This window comes from Staurois parvus, unplaced genomic scaffold, assembly GCF_062004578.1.
Source record: "Staurois parvus isolate SC_StPar_1 unplaced genomic scaffold, SC_StPar_1.0 ptg000191l, whole genome shotgun sequence".
Lineage (NCBI taxonomy): Eukaryota > Metazoa > Chordata > Amphibia > Anura > Ranidae > Staurois > Staurois parvus.
The window spans coordinates 1529672-1544505 of NW_028317987.1; the positions used below are offsets into that span (position 1 = coordinate 1529672).

Genomic DNA, 14834 nt, shown 5'->3' on the forward strand with positions numbered 1-14834 from the left:
TACAATAGTTCACTGTCATCCACCGTGGACACATTGGCCCCCCTCACTACACACAGAATTAGGCCCCGACTGCTACAGCCCTGGCAAACAAGCAATACCAGATGCCTCAAAACACGTAGCCGTGCTCTTGAGCTTTTATGGCGTAAGACTAGGACCCAGCAAGACTTCGACCAATATAAATCTGCCCTTCAAAAATACAATTCTTGTCTCCACACTGCCAAACAGACCTATTTTATCACTCTCATTAACACCCTCTCATGCAATCCCCGTCAACTCTTTTCTACCTTTAACTCTCTACTTCATCCTTCTCTACCTCCACCCCCTAACTCACTCACTGCCCAGGAGATCGCTAATCACTTCAAAAATAAGAATGATACAATTTGTGATGAGATCTCCACTGTACAGATATCTCACCCTACACTCCTTGTCCACCAGACATCTTCCTCACCCTACACTCCTTGTCCACCAGACATCTCCCTTACCCTACACTCCTTGTCCACCAGACATCTCCCTCACCCTACACTCCTTGTCCACCAGACATCTTCCTCACCCTACACTCCTTGTCCACCAGACATCTCCCTTACCCTACACTCCTTGTCCACCAGACATCTCCCTCACCCTACACTCCTTGTGCACCAGACATCTCCCTCACCCTACACTCCTTGTCCACCAGACATCTTCCTCACCCTACACTCCTTGTCCACCTGCACAATCTATACTTCCCTTGTGTAACCCAGCTACTATAGAGGAGGTTGGTAAACTGTTTTCTAAAGCCCACCTAACCACCTGCCCCCTGGACCCTGTTCCCTCGTGAATACTACGGTCACCCTCTGGCTCTATCCTTCATTCTTTAACTCATATCTTCAATCTCTCCCTTTCTACTGGCATCTTCCTCAACTCTCTAAAACATGCGCTAGTCACCTCCATACTTAAAAAAGCCTCACTGAACCCCACCAATCTTGGCAACCTAAGACCCATCTCCTTACTCCCTTTTGCCCCCAAACTCCTTGAACGTCTAGTCTACAACCGACTGGGCTGCCACCTTATTGAATATAACCTTCTGGATCCCCTTCAGTCTGGATTTCACCCATAACACTCCACAGAAACTGCTCTCCTAAAACTCACAAACGATTTACTAACCACTAAAACCAAATAATATTTCATCATAAATCTTGGCCAAAATTGATTCCGTTACCTTTTTAGTAAAAAAAAAGACCCAAATTAGTTTATAACCAAAAATTATAACTTTTAAACATTTTTTTTTACATTTTTAAATTATTATTTATGGGTTTTTTTTACCTACTGTCACCCTAGTATTACAGCGTCACCATGGTGACACTGTACTACTTGTGGGGGATAATGAAGATTTTTTTTTTTACACTGATTATTTTACACCCATAAAGGCTGTAAAAGCAATCAATTCTCCTTCACTCTGGCTGCATTCTTGCAGCCATTGATAAATACTGTGAGCTGTGATTGGTCACAGCTTGTCACATGGTACAAGGCTGTTGTGAATAGCCCTGTACTATGTGACCTCTGTGATCATTCACAGATTTCACACATAGTAAGCAATGATGTCAGAAGTGACATCTTGCTTACTACTCTGCATGTGCTCACTGATTGGCCAATCAGTGATCACATGATTGGCACCTCACACAGAGGTCCCATACGACGATCGGTGTTCCACTGTGTCTGGAGGACACAGCGGGCACCGGATCGCGTTGCTCCCAGGGAGCGCGAACAAGCAGGGGGCGGGGAGGCTGTTTATAAACAGCCAGCTGCCCCTGCACTGCCTGTTCTGTCTCTCCAATCTAAGCATTGATAGTGTGATCTCTGTAACTTAAAGTTGTGATGAGATAGCTATAACTTCAACCTCAGCTGGATACCACAGTCAGTGACTCAATCAATAAGACATCTTGTAGATCTTGTGAAGTTTATTCCATAAACTGAGAGAATCTTACAACAATGAACATTCGATAGGTCAAAAGATCATAATGTTTCCTGCTCCATGACATGAGGCTAGAGCTGCAATGCATTCCTGGGAAAGGGGGAGGGCTATCTATACAACATTAACTAAACCAAAGGAAAGGGAGGAGCAGAGAAAAAATATAGAAAACACTTAAAGGCATATGACAGTCATGTGAAACATGACACTGCCACCATCTGGCTGTTTATATACAACGGCCGGATGGGAGATGGTTAAGAATCTAGATCAGATCTCTGAGGATTTGTCTGACTGTAAAGGGATAAAATCAACTTTAGAAATGAGAATGTGAAAAGCTGAGCATTGCGAATACCCATCTCCAGCATGAGGTAGATGGCCAGAACCGCGCAAATCAGCAATTGGTACCGGAGACACAGGAGCTAAAAGCCAGCAGTACAAGGGTTAAACCTTCTACTTGGCAGACTACAAATGTCATTGAACCCTTTAGCAGCTTACACCCAGACCATTCTATGAGCCCTAAAATTGTAATCCCATTAAAATCAGAGGCTTCAGAATCTGAGAGTAACTACAGTGACCCCCCAGATGAGGATGAAATGCCTTCCAGTAGGGAACGTTATCTTCCTAAATTAAGACCCATCTCTTAATAAACACCCCAAAAGTGAGAGAAAATCCCAGAGGCCTGTGTATGATACCACCAAAGTCATACCATTCCTAACAGAAACTGTGGGCCTCTTTACTAAGAAAGGATCCCTTCTATAATTGATCACACAGAAACCTACGAGGAGGCGATGATGACCCGAAGTTTGAATTCTGACAAACAGAAAACTGAATTTGTCCCATGGGTGTCTCAGCCAAAGCACAGGAATTTCTTGACTTGCCTCAGAGACACGGGTGTAATAAGATGGTCTGAAGTGGTATCAGAAATAAAAGCAGAATTTGGTCCCTACCGCTCAGCTACTGCTGATAAAAGAGACATTTTGACTTTAAAATGTCGGCCAAATCAAAGTCCCGAGAGTTTTTGTCAGTTCTCAAGAATGCCTACAGCCTGGCTGGAAAAGATCCTGATTATGACAGCCCTGAATGTGTCCAATTGTTTTATGATGCTTTCCCAAATAAAAAAGAAATGATTGTGGCCCGAGATTACAATCCCAGAAAAACTCTGGATTGGCTACTGACAGAGAGGATCGCCCTCTACGCTGGATTACAGCATGGGGAAGAGTCTCAGGGCAGGAGATTTACAAAGCCCACAGAAAACATAGCTGAGACTCAGATTAAAAAGGATCTCAGAAAGTTTGAATCCCCAAAAAGGAGTTATGCTGAAGTTGTTGAAGCTCCAGACCTCTCAGTCAGAAGACGTCTAAACCCAATCTGGATTTCAAGAAGGTCCCCGTCACTGACAACTCAGACAAAAAGCATCAATTTACTAAGCGACAGGAGAAATCAGGGAGGTTATTACCGGAATTACAGGTCCAACCAGAAAAAGGTCCAATCTGGTTCTGAAACAGAAAGTTCTGTCAGATCCCAGACATCCAATTCCAAAACTCCAAACCCAAAAGTCCATTGGAAAAGTAGAAGTAATCTATATGAAGCCTGGAGCAGATGCAGGTCAGTTCAGTGTATTAGCAGAACAAATGGGGAAATAACCAATTTCTTCACTGCTAACACTAAGAATCCTTTTTTCGGGAATCCCAATCCTGCAGAAAATCGTCCTCAGTAGGAAGCAGGAATGAACAGGTTAAAGCATCAAACAATGATAATGCCTGTAATGTCCCGATAAACAAGAGAGCACAAATGAAGCCAAGTGTCTGTATGTCTGAGAAGGATTGAACCTGTCCTATGCCAAAAGGTAAGGGGGGGCAGAATGTTTGTGTTTCTGTATTACAGCCCACAGAATCCTCCACAATGAAAACGTGACAAGCCATCCAAGGAGCTTCCATGTGAAGAAGAAGGGGGGGTCAGCGGATGAGACAAAGCATAAAGACACCTTCACTTCTCACCCAAGGTACCTCTGCCCATTACAGGACATTGACAAAAGGTATTCCATTGAAGTGGAATGACATCATCATTTACCAAAGATCATGGCTTTATTAGACACGGGGAGCCAAGCAACTATTAGAACTCAGAAAGATTTCCAACAAATCCAAGACTTCTCTTCAGGGAAATATAAAGGTGAAAAGTTTCCCAGCAAAACCTGTGAGTGTATCCGGTACAGCCATGAAGGTATCAGGTACGGCTTGGCTACATTTCATAGTGGGAAATAAAAGAATCTGCCATCCTACACTGCTAGTTGGTTTGCCCTATGACCCCTAATTATTGCTATAGATCTCCTTCAGAGATGAAACCCTGTCATTGATTTTATCAGTGAGGTTATATGGTCACAGGTCAATGTGCCAATTAATTATGAGCACTCCCAATCCTATCACAATCCGTGTAACTGCCACGTGATGGAGGAAAGACCGGACTCTATTGAGGTCCATTTCAGGAACAGCCAAATTCCAGATGTTTCCTTCTTACAGGCAACACCTACCTCCACCTTATGTGGACAGGAGGAGAACACCATATGTGTGTCCCCTGAAAGAGTCAGAGATGTCTGCCTGGAAGGGGACGTTCTATTCACCTCCATAGAGAAGATACTGACTCTACTGGGTTCAGTAATATACACAATTCCTAGCAAGGATTGGAAAGGTGAATGAGGATGTGTTCTTTCCCTTCAAAGTCAATGACCTGGGAAGTACTAAAAAGGCTAAACTGGCTTTACACCGGGAAATAGTTACATTAGTAGAGATCTACTAAAACAAATGTCTAATCCTAAAGTAGTCAGGTATCCCAACCCTCAGGATAACTGGATCCATGATCTGGATAATGACTCCAAAAGTCAGAATATTATTGCCAAATGCATGTTATCCATTTCAGTTGGGGGTAAAACGGCCAATCATTTATTCCTGGTAATCAATGAGCCCCGGTATCAGATTTACATTGGTAGCAATGTAGTGCATCGCTTTGCCATACACACGGATCTGATAAATTCCACATTGTGGACCAGATTAAAGGGGATGTATGTAAATTTATAGATGAACATGAAGCCCTTAAATCATCCCAGATAGTGCCATATGCAGGAAACATATTAGTACCACATGATGTACCTATACAGGTACAGAAAGGACAAAAAGAATCCTGATGCATTTATACAGTTGTGTTCAAAATAATAGCAGTGAGTTGAAAAAAGTGAATAAAGCTGAAAATCCTTCTAATACTTTTATTTTCATCCACACAAATGCATTGGGAACACGACACATTCTATTCCAAATCAAAACATGAAGAAAAATACATCAAATTTATGTTGTTCCTCTAAAAAAATGGAAGAAAAGTAAATATTAGACGGTTCAAAAAAAAATTGCAGTGTTTGTATTTTTCTTTACAAACTCCAACATTCACTATATAAACTGAGAAATGTTTGAAGATTTTGCTTTCCTTTGAATGACTTCATGAATATTTGGTTGTAGTCGCACTGTTTCTGAGAACTGCTGTACATCTGTGTTGCATGGAGTCACCCAACTTCTGGCCCCTGTGATCAGGCCCAACACCCTAGTATGAGAAACATCCCCATATCATGATGCTTGCACCACCATGCTTCACGGTCTTCACAGTGTACTGTGGCTTGAATTCAGTGTTTGGGGGACGTCTGACAAACTGTCTCCACCCACTAGACCCAAAAAGAACAATCTTACTTTCATCAGTCCACAAAATGTTGCGTCATTTCTCTTTAGGCCGGTCAATGTGCTCTTTGGCAGATTGTAACCTCTTCAGCACATGTCTTTTTCCCAACAGTGGGACTTTGCGGGGACTTCTTGCAGATAGCTTGGCTTCACATCGGCGTCTTCTAATTGTAACAGTCCTCACAGGGAACGTCACACCTTCTTTCATCTTCCTGGAGCTGATTGTTGGCTGAGTCCTCACAGGGAACGTCACGCCTTCTTTCATCTTCCTGGAGCTGATTGTTGGCTGAGTCCGCCCCATTTTGGCTATTCTTCTATCCATTCCAATGGTAGTTTTTCGCTTTCTTCCACGTCTTTCAGGTTTTGGTTGCCATTTTAAAGCATTTGCCATCATTTTAGCTGAGCAGCCGATCATTTTCTGCACTTCTTTATATGTTTTCCCCTCTCCAATCAACTTTTTAATCAAGGTACGCTGTTCTTCTGAACAATGTCTGGAACGACCCATATTCCTCAGAATTTCAGAGAGAAATGCACTGTAACCAGCATGTACAACATTTGCTGCCTTCCTTCCTTAAATAAGGGCAATAATTGCCACCTGTTTATCAAAGAATGAATGACCTCACTAATAGAACTCCACACGGCTATTATTTTGAACACGCCCCTTTCAATGAGTGATTCAATGACACAGAATCAGCAGCATGCATGTCATGACTGTGGGGTCTGTTGGATTTCTATGACTCTACTACACCTGCTAGGAAATTATTTGCCATGTAGAAATATCATTTCCACCAAAAACAGTGATTGATCCGGTTAGTGATGTCTGATGGCTATTATTTTCAACACAACTGTGTATAAAATGAATAATAATACTCTGCCAATTATAGGGAGTGTGCCAACTGGGATTATAATATACAATGTATACATAACAACATGATGTCATCAAACTAGATATAGCTTATTGCCATTCACCTGGAGGACTACAAGTGCCATAATGTCATAACAACAAAACAATTGGATTACAGAGCCATTATAATACTAAACATGTCTGATAAATATATACTTTATTATTACAGATATAAGAGATGAAGTGTGTATAGAAAAGACAATAACAATGTGTAATATTCAGAGCCAATTAAAAAATAAAATATTAAATTCCAAACATATGGAAATAGTAAAAGAAAAACCATCATTTTTATTCAGTGCTCTAAGTCAGGACTCCATTTTTATTCTTCTCCTGCCATCAATAGCCAACCCGGTCCCACACTTCATCCATGTCTTTGGGGACCTCTGATCTCCTTATGAACTGTTTCTTCCATGATGAAGATCAGCCATGGAGTATATCTAAGGTGTATATCAGGGTGTGCTTCTTCCCCACATGAGAGCTGGGATGTCCAGCAACATTCATCTAGAAGACATTTCCCGCACTCAAGGCACTAATACACCTCCAGGGTGGTGTGGGGCCCCTGATGTACAGGAAGACAGGACTTCAGTGAGGAACATTTCCCTCACTCAGGACAGGAAAGTGGCTTTTCCCCCGTGTGAGATCTCTGATGTTTAGAAAGATGGGACTTCTGTGAAAAACATTTCCCGCACTCAGGACAGGAATACGGCTTCTCCCCCGTGTGAGATCTCTGATGTCTATAAAGATTGGCCTTAGCTGAAAAATATTTTCCACACTCAGGACAGGAAAATGATTTCCCCCCCGTGTGACATTTCTGATGTTTATGAAGAATGGACTTCTCTGAAAAGCAGTTCCCGCACTCAGGACAGGAATACGGCTTCTCCCTCGTATGAGATCTATTATGTCTATAAAAATTGGACTTAACTGAAAAACATTTCCCACACTCAAGACAGGAATATGGCTTCTCCCCTGTGTGAGATCTCTGATGAATGGAAAGATTGAACTTCACTGAAAAAAATTTCCCGCACTCAGGACAGGAATATGGCTTCTCCCCCGAGTGAGATCTTTGATGTGTGTAAAGACTGGACATCACTGAAAAACATTTCCCGCACTTAAGACAGGAATATGGCTTCTCCCCCGTGTGAGATCTTTTATGCACATTAAATTTGGATTTAGAACTGAAACCCTTCCCGCACTCAGTACAGGAGAAGCTCTTCCCTGTTGGAAGGCTGGCCCGGTCCCGCACAGTCTGAGGTTCCTCAGGATACGAGGAATCCGATGGTCCATCTACACTGGGTGGTGCCGGATGGACATTGGAGGGAGCTGGGTTTTCTCCTGGACTATACTGTGTGATGTCCTCATCTTCTACTTTCCAGTCTGGAGACAAAGTGAGACAATCCTCGGAGGTTTTCCTCATCGCCCGGCCATGGACTAAAATACAAAGACAAAGAGGATTACTAGACAGGAGCTGATTGGTTCCCCCAAACCAGGACTCCGCCCACATCAGGCAGCTTGGGCTCTGAGGAGCTTTCAATTCCACCCTCAAGGGAACTAGGAAATGGCTCCTCTGATCTCCTACCAGGTCATTTCTTTATTCGTGGACCTTAGTCAGAGAGTGAGGAAACAACCAGAACTGTCTTTTATAGGAGGGACAGTGATGAGGGGATTATAGGACGAGGGTCCCCACCCCCTCTATCACTCATCGCCATCTTCCCAACACAAGAAGTACTGCACTTCCTTATTTACTCCATGATTTAGTCATGAAGAACAGCGGGGCTGAGCCCCACCAGAGGTCAGAGAGTGAGGATGGGGGGAGAACAACCAAGATGAAGACTGGACTGATCCTGAAGACCACCATCATTGGGGTATTGACTCCTCCCTCATTATCACTTTCTGTTTAAGGGTCCAAAGTTGGAGGATGTTATCACATTATTATCACCATGTAAAAGTCTGTGCTCCAATCACATCATCCGATATAAAATGTCCAGCTGGGAGGAAATGGGGGAACAAGAGAATCCATATTATGTGTATATATAGCAGTGGGGGGAGGGGGGGAGCAGAAGTCAGGTCTATGGAATGTACAACACAGAGTATATAGTGCAGGGGTCAGGAGTATGTAATGTACAACATAGAGTATATAGTGCAGGGGTCAGGAGTATGTAATGTACAACATAGAGTATATAGTGCAGGGGTCAGGAGTATGTAATGTACAACAGAGTATATAGTGCAGGGGTCAAGAGTATGTAATGTACAACAGAGTATATAGTGCAGGGGTCAGGAGTATGTAATGTACAACACAGAGAATATAGTGCAGGGGTCAGGAGTATGTAATGTACAACATAGAGTATATAGTGCAGGGGTCAGGAGTATGTAATGTACAACATAGAGTATATAGTGCAGGGGTCAGGAGGATGTAATGTACAACATGGAGTATATAGTGCAGGGGTCAGGAGTATGTAATGTACAACATAGAGTATATAGTGCAGGGGTCAGGAGTATGTAATGTACAACATAGAGTATATAGTGCAGGGGTCAGAGTATGTAATGTACAACATGGAGTATATAGTACAGGGGTCAGGAGTATGTAATATACAACATAGAGTATATAGTGCAGGGGTCAGGAGTATGTAATGTACAACACAGAGTATATAGTGCAGGGATAAGGAGGATGTAATGTACAACATAGAGCATAAAGTGCAGGGGTCAGGAGTATGTATTGAACAACAGAGTATATAGTGCAGGGGTCAGGAGTATGTAATGTACAACATAGAGTATATAGTGCAGGGGTCAGGAGTATGTAATGTACAACAGAGTATATAGTGCAGGGGTCAGGAGTATGTAATGTACAACATAGAGTATATAGTGCAGGGGTCAGGAGTATGTAATGTACAACATAGAGTATATAGTGCAGGGGTCAGGAGTATGTAATGTACAGCATAGAGTTTATATTGCAGGGGTCAGGAGTATGTAATGTACAGCATAGAGTATATAGTGCAGGAGTCAGGAGTATGTAATGTAAAGCATAGAGTATAAAGTGCAGGGGTCAGGAGTATGTAATGTACAACATAGAGTATATAGTGAAGGGGTCAGGACTATGGAATGTACAACATAGAGTATATAGTGCAGGGATCAGGAGTATGTAATGTACAACATAGAGTACATAGTGCATGGGGTAAGGAATATGGAATGTACAACATAGAGTATATAGTGCAGGGATCAGGAGTATGTAATGTACAACATAGAGTACATAGTGCATGGGGTCAGGAATATGTAATGTACAACACAGAGTACATAGTGCAGGGGTCAGGAGTATGTAATGTACAACAGAGTATATAGTGCAGGGGTCAGGAGTATGTAATGTACAAAAGAGTATATAGTGCAGTGGTCAGGAGTATGTAATGTACTAACGAGTATATAGTGCAGGGGTCAGGAGTATGTAATGTACTACAGAGTATATAGTGCAGGGGTCAGGAGTATGTAATGTACAACATAGAGTATATAGTGCAGGGGTCAGGACTATGTAATGTACAGCATATAGTATATAGTGCAGGGGTAAGGAGTATGTAATGTACAAAAAAATATATAGTGCAGGGTTCAGGAGTTTGTAATGTACAACAGAGTATATGGTGCAGGGGACAGAAGTATGTAATGTACAACAAAGTACATAGTTCCGGGGTTTAGCAGTATGTAATGAACATAGAGTATATAGTGCAGGGGTCAGAAGTATGGAATTTACAACATAGAGTATATAGTGCCGGGGTCAGGAGTATGTAATGTACAACACAGAGTATATAGTGCAGGGGTCAGGAGTATGTAATATACAACATGGAGTATATAGTGCAGGGGTCAGGAGTATGTAATGTACTACAGAGTGTATAGTACAGGAGTCAGGAGTATGAAATGTACAACATAGAGTATATAGTGCAGGGGTCAGGGGTATGTAATGTACAACATAGAGTATATAGTGCAGGGGTCAGGAGTATGGAATGTACAACATAGAGTATATAGTGCAGGGGTCAGGAGTATGTAATGTACTACAGAGTATATAGTGCAGGGGTCAGGAGGATGTAATGTACAACATAGAGTATATAGTGCAGGGGTCAGGAGTATGTAATGTACAACATAGAGTATATAGTGCAGGGGTCAGGAGTATGTAATGTACAACATAGAGTATATAGTGCAGGGGTCAGGAGTATGTAATGTACAACATAGAGTATATAGTGCAGGGGTCAGGAGTATGTAATGTACAACATAGAGTATATAGTGCAGGGGTCAGGAGTATGGAATGTACAACAGAGAGTAAATAGTGCAGGGGTCAGGAGTATGGAATATACAACAGAGAGTAAATAGTGCAGGGGTCAGGAGTATGTAATGTGCAGCATAGAGTATTTAGTGCAGGGGTAAGGATTATGTAATGTACAACATAGAGTATATAGTGCAGGGGTCAGGAGTATGTAATGTACAACAGAGTATATAGTGCAGGGGTCAGGAGTATGTAATGTACAACATAGAGTATATAGTGCAGGGGTCAGGAGTATGTAACGTACAATATAAATTATCCAGTGTAAGGGTCAGGACTCATAATATTGGTATTCAGTAATCAGTGGAAGCTTAACCACTAGGGGACCACCCACAGTAAATATACTGCTACAAGGCGGCCCCTGTGTGCAGGATCATGTGTATATACATAATCCTGCATTCCGGGGTAGGGAGCGCGCGTGAGGTGTGTGACCGCCGTACCCGTGGCACCGATCATGACTGCGGATGTCAATCACTGGGTCCCGGCCGGTGATTACCCACCAGAGCCTGGCAATTGCCAGAGAGGAAGGGTGCATTGTATTCAATGGTGCTCTCCTCCCTGTCAGCTTTCAGCACACTGTTCTAGGATCACTGAGCTCAGCCTTCTGGGATAGTGTGTAACAGAGAGGTATACACACCCCGCCCCCTAGTAACAGACCCCACCCCCTAGTAAAACACTCCCCTCACACAGTTAACTCTTTGTCTCCAGAGGTTAACCCCTTCCTCCCCAGTGCTATTAGTACAGTGTCAGTGGTTTTTTTTTGCTCTGATCACTTTATTAGTGTCACTGTGGATGTCAGTGACCCCAAGTCAGTTCCCCTCCAGTGTCAGAATGTCCGCCTCAGTCCTGCAGTCTCTCCATATGTCGCTGATCGCCGTCATAAATCGCTGATTTCCACTATTATTAGTATATGAAAAGAAAATCCAGTATATATACCGCCATTTGTAAACACTATAACTTTCATGTAAACCAATTAATTTACACGGATTGGGACTTTTTTTTAGCAAAGACACGGAGCAGAATACATTTTGGCCAAAATTTATGACTAAATTTGATTTTTACTTTTTTTACTGGACGTGTTTTATAGCAAAAAGTCCAAAATATTGTTTTTTTCTCAAAATTGTTAGTCTTTTTTTATATCGCAAAAAAATAAAAAAATGCACAGTCGATCAAATACCACCAAAAGAAAGCCCAATTTGTGGGGAAAAAGATATGTAAATTTAAGTGCAGCGTTGCATGACCGCGCAATTGTCAGTTAAAGTAACACAGCGCCATATCACAAACAGCTTCTGTAACGGCTTCCTGACCGCCCTATAGCAGAAATACTGCTACAGGGCGGCATGGGTGCACAAAATCACATATATATATAACTGATTGGCGCTCCCGTGGTTTTTACGCCCCTCCCAGATGGCGTCAGATTGCCCCTCAGTACACCAGTCATCACATTTAACACCTTGATTGCCAGGAAGATTCTCATACACAAGAAACCTCCATTGCTAGTATAGTGTCTAAACGGATCAATATCTTTGATCAGATCAGCACTATACCAGCGTTCACATTAGTATAGTAAATAAAAAAATAATCCCCTGCGCTCCACTGGTATGAACAAACACAACCCCAAATATATGCAGCTGCTACCACCTATCCCCAATACCACAGGATGGATGACATAAAAAAACAATATTGGTGAAGAGCTTCACATGAAAAACTAAATATTTACAATGATATAAAAATACATATAAAGTGACCGCACTGTATTGAAAGGTATTGATAACTAGTGCTAAATAATCCCCCCAAAAATATATGTAAGTGCCAAGTGTTGAAAGTGCAAAACAGGTCATGTGTCTGCTGACTAGATGGTGCCAAAATCTAATATATGCACAATAAAGATAATACACCATAACATTGCACACTAACTGGAAGTGACAGGAGCTCAGTATGAGGAGGAATATTCATTGAAAGTGACAGGAGCTCAGTATGAGGATGAATATTCATTGAAAGTGACAGGTGCTCAGTATGAGGATGAATATTCATTGAAGTGACAGGTGCTCAGTATGAGGATGAATATTCATTGAAAGTGACAGGAGCTCAGTATGAGGATGAATATTCATTGAAAGTGACAGGTGCTCAGTATGAGGATGAATATTCATTGAAAGTGAAATCCACAATAAAGTGCAATAACAAAGTTCTTGACATTTCATGTGCAAACAAACACCACGATGTCAGTGCTTCAATTCTTCACTCCAAACATGATGCGTGTTAGCATGCCACACCTGTATATCGTGATCCAAAAGTGGCTCAAGTGCCTCCTCACCTTAACCATGCGACCCCTAAGGGCCACAATGCTTTAGGTATTATAACTCCACCAGACTGGGGATCTCTGTAATAATACTTCTGTAGTAGCACTCCATCTCCTCTGCCAGGTCACTCATGCCCTCAGATGGTAGTACCCCCGGGATAATCACAAGGCTATAGAGAGGTAGACAAAGAGCCTCCATAGTGAGATGCCATTTATTCCATATAGCAGATGATAACAAGCCAAAAGAGAACACTCACAGTATAGCAGATCTCATCCAGCAGGTCTCCCATGTGCTGTGGGTGTCAGGATCCTGATGAAGCCACGTGACATCGTGGAGTAACGTGTAGAGCGCGGTGACGTACTTCCAATTATGCACATCCGGCAGACGCCATCTTTGGACACCCAGCACCTTGCAGTACACCCACAGCACATGGGAGACCACATGGTTAAGGTGAGGAGGCACTTGAGCCACTTTTGGATTACGATATACACGTGTGGCATGCTAACACGCATCATGTTTGGAGTGAAGAATTGAAGCACTGACATCGTGGTGTTTGTTTGCACATGAAATGTCAAGCACTTTGTTATTGCACTTTATTGTGGATTTCACTTTCCATGAATATTCATCCTCATACTGAGCACCTGTCACTTTCAATGAATATTCATCCTCATACTGAGCTCCTGTCACTTTCAATGAATATTCATCCTCATACTGAGCTCCTGTCACTTTCAATGAATATTCATCCTCATACTGAGCACCTGTCACTTCCAATGAATATTCATCCTCATACTGAGCTCCTGTCACTTTCAATGAATATTCATCCTCATACTGAGCTCCTGTCACTTTCAATGAATATTCATCCTCATACTGAGCACCTGTCACTTCCAATGAATATTCATCCTCATACTGAGCTCCTGTCACTTTCAATGAATATTCATCCTCATACTGAGCACCTGTCACTTCCAATGAATATTCATCCTCATACTGAGCTCCTGTCACTTTCAATGAATATTCATCCTCATACTGAGCTCCTGTCACTTTCAATGAATATTCATCCTCATACTGAGCTCCTGTCACTTTCAATGAATATTCATCCTCATACTGAGCTCCTGTCACTTTCAATGAATATTCATCCTCATACTGAGCTCCTGTCACTTTCAATGAATATTCATCCTCATACTGAGCTCCTGTCACTTTCAATGAATATTCATCCTCATACTGAGCACCTGTCACTTTCAATGAATATTCATCCTCATACTGAGCACCTGTCACTTTCAATGAATATTCATCCTCATACTGAGCACCTGTCACTTTCAATGAATATTCATCCTCATACTGAGCTCCTGTCACTTTCAATGAATATTCATCCTCATACTGAGCTCCTGTCACTTTCAATGAATATTCATCCTCATACTGAGCTCCTGTCACTTTCAATGAATATTCATCCTCATACTGAGCACCTGTCACTTTCAATGAATATTCATCCTCATACTGAGCACCTGTCACTTTCAATGAATATTCATCCTCATACTGAGCACCTGTCACTTTCAATGAATATTCATCCTCATACTGAGCTCCTGTCACTTTCAATGAATATTCATCCTCATACTGAGCTCCTGTCACTTTCAATGAATATTCATCCTCATACTGAGCTCCTGTCACTTTCAATGAA

The 14834-nt window shown here is 42.1% G+C and overlaps 1 protein-coding gene across 1 annotated transcript in view; it reads right to left on the minus strand.

The window, feature by feature from the left end:
* Positions 1 to 6705: 6705 nt before the first annotated feature.
* LOC149461835 (uncharacterized) overlaps positions 6706 to 14834 on the minus strand; it is a 37915-nt gene continuing 29786 nt past the window's right edge. Inside the window, exon 2 of the mRNA XM_089677715.1 lies at positions 6706 to 7773. Coding sequence (XP_089533841.1) covers positions 7167 to 7773 — 607 coding nt within the window. The 3' untranslated portion in view covers positions 6706 to 7166. The remainder of the gene's footprint in view (positions 7774 to 14834) is intronic.